Source organism: Amblyomma mixtum, chromosome 1 (assembly GCF_055824585.1).
Source record: "Amblyomma mixtum isolate Tamu chromosome 1, ASM5582458v1, whole genome shotgun sequence".
Lineage (NCBI taxonomy): Eukaryota > Metazoa > Arthropoda > Arachnida > Ixodida > Ixodidae > Amblyomma > Amblyomma mixtum.
Genome location: NC_143012.1, coordinates 68529540 through 68538754, shown reverse-complemented (window position 1 = coordinate 68538754; position 9215 = coordinate 68529540). Strand labels below are relative to the sequence as shown.

Genomic DNA, 9215 nt, shown 5'->3' with positions numbered 1-9215 from the left:
AGTAAACAACACTCAAGCAAGACTGCCTTAAAATTTCTACTGTATGACACATAAATAACTATTCAAGCATACATTACCTAGGAGCTAGAAGCTTGATGGACTAACTATATGCATTCTCTGACCTAATGCCCAACAATAATTCACATGGAGAACTAGACACATAGTCGAACGCATAGTTCAATCTCCATGTATGCCTCAGTCTAACAAGCAATGAACAATGCATGATGACAACAGCTCTTTTAAGTTCAAAAAGCATCTGGTTCCAAGTTTCGTAGCTGTGAAATCATAATTCATTCATGAAACCAGGTTCGTGAACATGGCCATAGTTAACTTAATTGCCAATGTTGATGCTAAAAACTTTGTTTCACTCAGAGGTAAAAAAAAAAGATTAAGTGATAAAAATATATGTGTATATTTTTTTCGAGATGAGAAAAAAAGGGCACCTATTTATCGCAATGATGAGCTCCTACGTACACAACAGTGCTAGGGATTTTTCGTTCCTACTCTGAAGGACTGTCACACATGCTCGTAACGTATGAATGTAGACACATGAACACATGAGAACAAAGGCGCTGGTATCTGGTTTAAATGAGGCATGGATAAATTTAATCTAGAATACAGCGAAAGGCTTGTCAAAATAATGCCTTCATGCTGACCGAGTACAATGGTCTCCTTTGGTACGAAAAATGACTAATGTGTGTTCTAGGTGGACTACATGAGCATGTGGCTGTTATTCGAAAATCTCAAAACTTCTTGTATACAGCGAAAAAAAGTATAGGGAAACTGATGCTATACGGTCGATTAACTTTCAAAATCTGCTCGTGTATCAAGAAATGAAACTGGTGCCATAAGTGCATTGTCACAGCACAGTAATCAATCACTTTTTCATCCTTCTCATGTACCACACAACTTGGTAACCACACCAAGAGTAGAAAAGAAAACTTCACAAGGAAAGGACTAGTACAACAGATGTGATATATATATATATATATATATACGTAAAAAATATATGAAGACGTTTGTAGCTTAGAAGAATTTAACGATGTCCTGGCCGCGGGACCACCCTTTATATTTCCATTTCTTTTGTTGTTTTCATGCATTGTTGATATCGCCAACCTATATATATATGACGCTCTTAAGCATTCGCGCTTTTTTCCATCGAAGGCCAGTCCTGCGGCTGAAACGTCATTAAATTGTTCTAAGCTACAAACGTCTTCATATATTATTTGTGCATATTTCTAACCGAGCCCAAGCAAGTTTATATATATATATATATAAGAAGGGGGTAAAGATCGGATGGATCCGGTAGAACATAAACGTAATTCGGTTGACACACGGTAGAAAAACAACAACTTTATTTATAACGTTTCGACCAGGGTCTGGCCTTCGTCAGAGTGAGGGCCAGACCTGACGAAGGCCAGACCCTGGTCGAAACGTTAGAATAAAGTTGTTGTTTTTCTACCGTGTGTCAACCGAATTACATTTATATATATATATATATAAAGTAGGTAAAAGGAAGGACCCAGGGTTGAAGCACGCATGATTCATGTACTCAGGCCACCTCCAAAAGCACTCAGAGGAACCCAAAGGTTCTGTAGAACACAGTTTGAGAACCCCTGCTATACAACCACCTAAGCATACTTTTTCTACTGACGCGCCTTCATTGGGTTTCAAGCAATTCTACAATATCAAACATGAATTTTTTTTTCTCTCATGGTTTGCTATGAAAAATGTAACGGGCACTGCACTTTTGCAAGTGCTGCTTAGAAAAAGCGAAAACATAACATACATAGCATAGTATGGTAAATGTACATTAACCATGCTGCTGCATTAGTACAACACCAAGAACAGGGTTTCAAAGTGTCCTGCACAACTGCACTACACAGTATTTGAGGTTAAACGCAGGTGTACGACGACAACTTCAACCCCTGTTTACAACAGCTTTTGCGTACCGCAGCATCTTCTAATGCAAACGACAGAGCATTTTCTGCCAAGCTTCACATCCATTGATAGCTACTTGGTGGCATTTTATGGTTTAAGAACATTTCCTGGTTTGAAAACCTGACACAATTCCAGCCCAATGTAGCAGAGTCTAGTGGGCTGATACATATGTCAAAACAGATAATATAGGAATTTCTATTTCTTGACCAGAAGTGTTAAATCAGTCCCAATACTCTTGGATAATATAAAATGACATGATTAACTGAGCAATTCTCACCACCAAAAAGCTAATTGCAAAATCTAGCGACGGTAAATTGCATATTAAAAGCAACAATCAAAGTAATAAAAACAAGAAGAGCATGTCAATACAAAAAGAAAAAAGAAAAAAAGTGATACTGCACAGAATGCCCAGGTTCATAACCACACATAGTCTATATAGTCTATACAAACGCATCTCATAATTATGATGCCTTGATATGGTTTGTACTACTAAGACTGAACTTTCTCTCGGTGGTGTAGACTGCCAACAACAACAGTGTCAATTACAGAGTCAACCTTTGTAAAACCGACTTCAAACAGCACAACATTCTTTGCAAATGGCGTTAAATTATCCATAGCAATCGTAGCTATAGCCACGCAATCTGGACAGACATACACGGCGCTCAAAACTTGACATCTTGCAGTTTTACTGCCAGACATTCAAGCTTCAAATCCACAGTATTTCAAACCTTGAAGTTTCTTTGATTTCGCTGATTTCCTTTTCCGTGTTTATGGCAAGACATCAAAAGGACGCAATCGAGGTCTGCTCTGTGAAACTTCAAATCAAAACTCAGTGTTTAAGGGGGGGGGGGGGGGGGGGGGGGGGCGAGGGTCTTAAAACTACTTTCTTTATTTATGGCTAGAATCTCATGAAATTTTGCACACAGATTAGTTTTTCTCTTCTGATTCCAAATATGAAATCATAATTGAGCTGGTGGTCTTAAATCTTACAAAGTCTAGAATGTAATTAGGTAATTTCTTACACAGCTTTAATTAACTTTCTCATTGCATTTTGTTGCTTTTATTTACATGAATTGATAGCCAGAGATTTCCCATACCCGGTGACGTTCTTCATTTTTCTCTACAGGCATGTCATCGTGATATACTACGTGAGAGTAACAGGTCGCAGTATTTGACACAGCAACTCGTTAAGCAAATTGTAAATTGCTATTTATATGTGGTCTAAACAAAAAAAAGAATGTCATCGGGCATGGGAATTCTCTGGCTGTCAATTCATGTCATTAAAAGCAACAATTTGCAATCAGAAAGTTCATTAAAGATGCGTAAGAAATTACCAAATTACACTCTAGAATACAAGATAACTTTCGATCTAAGACCACCAGCTCAATTACGACTATATTTTTGGAATCAGAAGAGAGAAACGCTTCTGTGTGCACAATTTCATGAGATTTGAGCCATAAATAGAAAGGTCAGTTTTAAGACCTTCGTCCCCCCTTAAACGGCCGAGTTTAACAATTCGAACTATTACAAAGCAGCTCATACAAAAGGAAACGTGAAAAGGTCTTTTGAGAACTTGAGGTTACTCAAGAATTCGAATCTATGAAGCTTCCAGGTATAGCATGCAAAGTATTTTTGCCTTAGGCTTTAATAAGGTGAAATAATCGTAGATTAAAATGGCGACGATGTTCAGGCTTCTCCTCACTGCGTTGGAGAATGCAGGAAAACTCGTTGTGACGTCATTATCGCCGAAATTTCAGATGTCCGCTGCCTTCGCCTGCATGCCGCTATGAGTCATCCGATGTCACGGAACAATGCTTCGTCAGCGTCACCTTTGACGGCATTGGTTTTCTTCTATGAAGCAACTGTTTCTTCAGTGGAAACGCAATGTTGTCATACGTGACGTCATCATCGAGGCCACTGCCGGTTGCTGTGCAATGCAGAGAAGCCTCAACACCGAAGCCGCTTGAGTCGGTGATTACGCCACCATTTCAAATGGTAGCGCAAAATGATTTCGCAGGCTTTACCTGCTTGTTTCCCACATTAAGCCGTTTTAAACTTATCGAACTCTAACACCACTTCAGTTTTCCTTTAACAGGCGAACCAAGGAACCAAATAATCAAGTGGTCATTGTGGGCCACCTTTGTACTACTACACGTTATCACTTTTTCCATTTTTGTACTCCAAAATGCTTCACAGTGACTTGCTCTTGCTGTTACTCTTCGCATATTCAGTCTTGAAAGTAAAGCCACTGACTAGATATACTAGATACATCCAAGCAAAACATATCCAGACTAAAGTTTATTTATCTGGCGAAAATCTCTCCCAGCCCAAATGGTTTATGGAACAATTTCCAGTTGGAACCAACTGGATTCCTCCTGGTTCCAACTGGGACCAACTGGAACCAACTGGAAAAAATCGTTAAATGATGCTTGTTACATAAAAGGCATCATTCCTTGAACGACTCACCGAATTCTGCTGTTATTCCGGGAGAAAAACACTGGTGCACGTGACACGACACAGCAAACCTTGGTTTCTGACAGAGGATGTGATTAGGCTAACTTAAAATGCGTACTCAAAATGATTTCCTTAGTGTGACATGTTCCAGCTGACTCATCTTAATTTAGTGCACAGCTGTCTCCATGTCAATACTGAACAGTACTCTATCTTGGCAAGTGAACGAACAACGCAACAACACTTGTACATTCGAAACGCTAACAGGTAATGCCTAAAAGAACCAGTTCCTTGGCATTCAAGAGAATGTCCGTGGAATACATAATGCCCTAGTCCCCAAAAACGTAACGTCGAAGACTCTTCTCGGACAGCAAGGCATCGGTAGGATGCCAGGCCAACAAGAAAGGACCACAGAAGTGGACAACGTGTAAGATTTGTCGCTCAGAAGAGTTCACCGGGAAGTGTGGTGCAGAGAGAATGGAGCGTCTCCGCTTCTTTCAGGTCCCTGGGGTAGTTGGTGACGCTGAAGTGTTGACTGGTAGACTTTCATCGCTTGGTTTCACCTGTTTGAAGGAGAAAAATGACTGTTTCGGTGAAAAAACTCACTGATGTACATACCTCTGCTTTTAACGTGCATGCACATATAAGCTTAAGTTAAGAACAACACAGCGAGCTATGGAACGAAAATTATAGGTGTAAAGTTGAGAGATCGGAAGCGGGCAGAGTGGGTGAGGGAACGAATGTGGGTTAACGACGTCCTAGTCGAAATCAAGAGGAAGAAATGGGCTTGGGCAGGGCATGTGATGCGAAGGCAAGATAATGGATGATTTAGGAATAATTGCAGAAAACACAAAAGAGCTCCAAGGAACCCAATGGTACCACAAAGCCCAGTTTGAGAACTGCTGTTCTGCACTATGCTTTCAATAAATCCACCTATCACAGGCCAACCTATCACAAGTGGACTCAAGATAATCGCTATATTGTGAACTTTTGCCGCTTTTTAATTGAGGCTTGTTTACACTCCTTTTTATAACTTTCTTTCCCTTTTTCATTGTGCCTAATGGCAAACAGCTCGAATAAAAAAAAAATCCCCCTCTTTCCAATTCGGCTCTCCTCTTTGGCTTTCTTTGTCCAACATACTACCGCCCTTTTGCAGAGTAGCCAAAAACTGGGCTTGTGACTGTTTAACCTCCTCCCTTTCCTCCCAGTGCCTCTCTCCAACTATTCTCGCATATACACTTTTTTACTGTGAGCTACATTGGCCACAGTCTCGCCGTTTCGCATGCTCCCTCCGTCGACCATACTGCGCAAGCGCGAGGAGCGAGTGATGTCACTGCGCACAGCTGGCATGCCGCGTGCGTTTGCCGTTGCCTCGCGTGCTCGCCACTGTCGCAGAGCCAAGTGACGTCACTGATCACGCTACGTATATTCTGGCATAGCAGAGCTAAGCCACTGCCAACTTTTTTTTGCTGAGAAGTGCCCCCTTGGAATTCATCATTCCATTCCTCATAACCCGTCACCTGTCTTATGTCCGCTGTAAGCCAAGAAACTCTTCTAATGACCTCCAATTGACCCCGTCCTGTGCCAGCTGTTGTCACTACATCCATAAAGTTCTCTAATCCGATGTTCCCACCCATGGAGGAAGGAAAACTCAGGAGAGGCCCTCGCTATCCGAGCCGCACGCCAAAAAGTGTGCCGGAAGCCATGCGCTCTTGCAAGGACTACTGGGAGTCTTTGGTCGACGGTAGCGGGGGAGGGGGATGAAATATATCGATATACAAAAATGGCAATAACTAAGTATACCTACAACCTAGACACGAAAATACACTGTACCAGTGCTAGTGACGCGCTGATGTGCAGCCCGCCTGCATAATAGCAGAGCACTGCTCTCTAGGGGTTGCTGGGTCTAACCTGCTTCACATCGAAACCACATTGGGCAGTACACTGGCTGGCCACTGCCTCTCATATTACGTCTATCTAATCCTGTTACCACACTATAAAAACAATAATCACTCATTAAATTTAACATACAGCTGATTTCCACGACGCCTTCGGCAGCAAAGCACACCACGCAAGGACTACCGCTAGGCTGTAGGTGGTTAAGTTGGCTTCACCACATCACAGTTATGCAGCGCAGAAAATGAGCACAAAAGACCAAAAGCCACCCTTGAGCACACCCCACATTCGCCCTGCCACGTGGTTTCACAGCGCTAGCAGTGACAGGAAGTGCCCAAAGCCACACAGCTGACCAGTCCTTGCTTGCGCAAGCTGATCGACAAGTGCCATTAGGAGAAGCACCCCTTGCAGGGACGTAGCGCACAGTTCGATATGTTGAAAAACTGGCCAAACTGCAGTTCGGTATACAGCGCAACTTGATCATACTTTTACACAGGATTTTCAAGGGGATGATATGCGTGTTCTATATAGCCAATAATTCGAAATATGCGGGTTGAATGTCTTCACACTGCATGTCACGTCTATGTCCCTTTCGTCCTTTTGGTTCTGCTAGGATAGCATTGACTCCCAACAACAAAAAGGCTTGAAACTGAGTCGTGGACAGTGCACCAAGCTATGAGAAGAAAATGATAGGTACAACGTTAGAAGACAGAAAGAGAGTGTGTATGGGAACAACGCACGAGTTAATATCTTAATCAAGGTGAAATCAAAAGGAAGAAATGGGCATGGGCAAGGAATGTGTTGCGAAGGGGAGATAGTCGATGGGCTCTAAATGCAATAGAGTAGATTCCAAGAAGGCAGATTTAGCAGGGGGGGGGGGGGGGGGGGGGCGGATGGTCAGTTGGGTCGATGGAATTAAGAAATTTTCGTGGATAGGGTGGCTGCAGCTGGCACAGGACAAGGCTTGAAGATCAGTGGGATGGGCTCTTGTCTTCCACTGGATGTAACTGGGTCGCCGATGACTATGTGAGAGCATTAACCCTTTCACTGCCAGGTTTTTTTACTCACCGCTGCACGCTCCCTGCCGGGTTTTTTTTGCATGTTAGTTTCCTGCAATTTTTTTTTGCTAGTAACGCACTGGAATGCTCTGTAGGACATGTAGGCATTTTCATTCAGGATAATCTTATGGATGTTAGTTGTACTGAATCAAATCTTCCAGTAGAAATCTCGCCCATTCGATTTCCTCTTCTTACGGGGATTTTTCGGTGGTGGAGGGTCTTCATCGCCGTCATCATTCAACAAGGTACTTAGGTGGGCTTCTTCCTCATTCTCATTATCATTGGACTCCGAATTCATAAGCAGTTCTTGAATTTTTTCGTCCGTCAAAGCGTGGACGCATGTGGCACGCTGCCTCGCCACGACTGATGTGCTGAGACCAAAACGAAGTGACTCAGATGTAGAAACATGCGCTGCATCTGTTGAGTAAAATTTATCCTACAAGTTCTGTGAATTTATGGGGCCTTTCCATAGATGGCATGACATGCTTGCATCGTTTTTTTTTACACGAGTATTATAGGGAGCGGCAGGGAGCGAGTTAAAAAGCCAAAACGAGTTTACTTGGGAGAATCAAGGGGTGTGCATACGAGGTCACCAGAGTTATCTCAGGAAGGGTTAACTTGAGCCACTTCCCTCGCCCAGTGTGCCTTAACATTACCCTTATCATTATCCTTTCCACGGCTTGCAACACAGCATAATTAATGGTGGTAAAAAATCCAATCCAATCCAATGTAATCTATTGTAATCCAATCCAGTCCAATCCAATCTAATGCAATCAAGGTCAAATGAAGGTCAATGGTGGTCACCGCCACGGCACGGGAAAGGCGTGAAAGTGCAAGTAGAATTGCTTTCGCAATAAAAACATGGTTTCCTTCAAAAACTTACACCAGCCGCCGTCGTCGTCACCACGGCTGTCGTCGCCTTCACCACGGCTGTAGTCGACCTCGCTCCCGGACGGCGTCCATGGCGGGGCATACTGCTGTCGGCGTCCTCGAGCGGGTCGTTGACGCCGTGGTGGAACTGCAGATGGTATCGCCACTGGGTGACCACCAGGAATCCACGCTGGCAGAGGGGGCACACGTGCGGGTATTCGTGGGTGTGGATGCAGATCTGGTGTCGCTTCATGTTGCGCAGGTGGCTGAAGCGCAGCGGGCAGTGCGGGCACTGGTAGGGCTGCTCGCCCGTGTGGGTGCGCAGGTGCACCGTCAGCGCCGAGTTGTGCACGAAGGTCTTGGTGCACTGCGGGCATGCGTACGGCTTCTCCTGCACGTGCGTCCGCAGGTGGACCTTGCAGAGAGGAGGACATGATGGAGCAACAGGTCAAGATTGGTACAGTCGCGGGTAAAAAAAGATAAGCACACGTGACGGAACACCAGAGCGCCGGAATGACAACGCGTGGCGCTGCGGGTGGCGAAGAGGCTGATAACGAGAGTGCCGGGCCGTTACCATTCTACAGTATTAGGGGGGTTCAGCGGACTGCCACGGACAGCAGAGTTACTGGCTAAAAGCAGCGCTATCAGCTATTGTTCCCGCGAGTTCCTTTTGCCAATCATCGCGGACATAAAAAAACGGTAATAAAAAGAAGCCATCTTTGCTCATGATAACCAAGCCAAAACAAATGCAGCAAGCATAGTCATGTAGGGTCGGCACTTCAACGCTCGGGCGGTGCACACTTGATAAAGCTTACTTCCTGCCGTCCCCCCCTAGGCTGCAAACATGGAAATGGCCCGTTAGGCAGGTCTGCGTACTGCGGCGCCGCGTGGTGAGATATACGAATTGTGATCGCCAATGATCTGTGCTAATATTTTTCGCTCGCGACTGTACAGCAAGGTATTGGAAGTACAGAGTGCGTCTATGTGGGCAAATACCAC

At 44.0% G+C, this 9215-nt stretch overlaps 1 protein-coding gene across 1 annotated transcript in view; it reads right to left on the bottom strand.

The window, feature by feature from the left end:
- Window positions 1-3835: 3835 nt before the first annotated feature.
- Window positions 3836-9215, bottom strand: part of LOC149366622 (uncharacterized) — a 43285-nt gene continuing 37905 nt past the window's right edge. The window contains exons 9-10 of the mRNA XM_089551667.1: window positions 8230-8631; window positions 3836-4955 (exon numbers count right to left, since the gene is read on the bottom strand). Coding sequence (XP_089407793.1) covers window positions 4890-4955; window positions 8230-8631 — 468 coding nt within the window. The 3' untranslated portion in view covers window positions 3836-4889. The remainder of the gene's footprint in view (window positions 4956-8229; window positions 8632-9215) is intronic.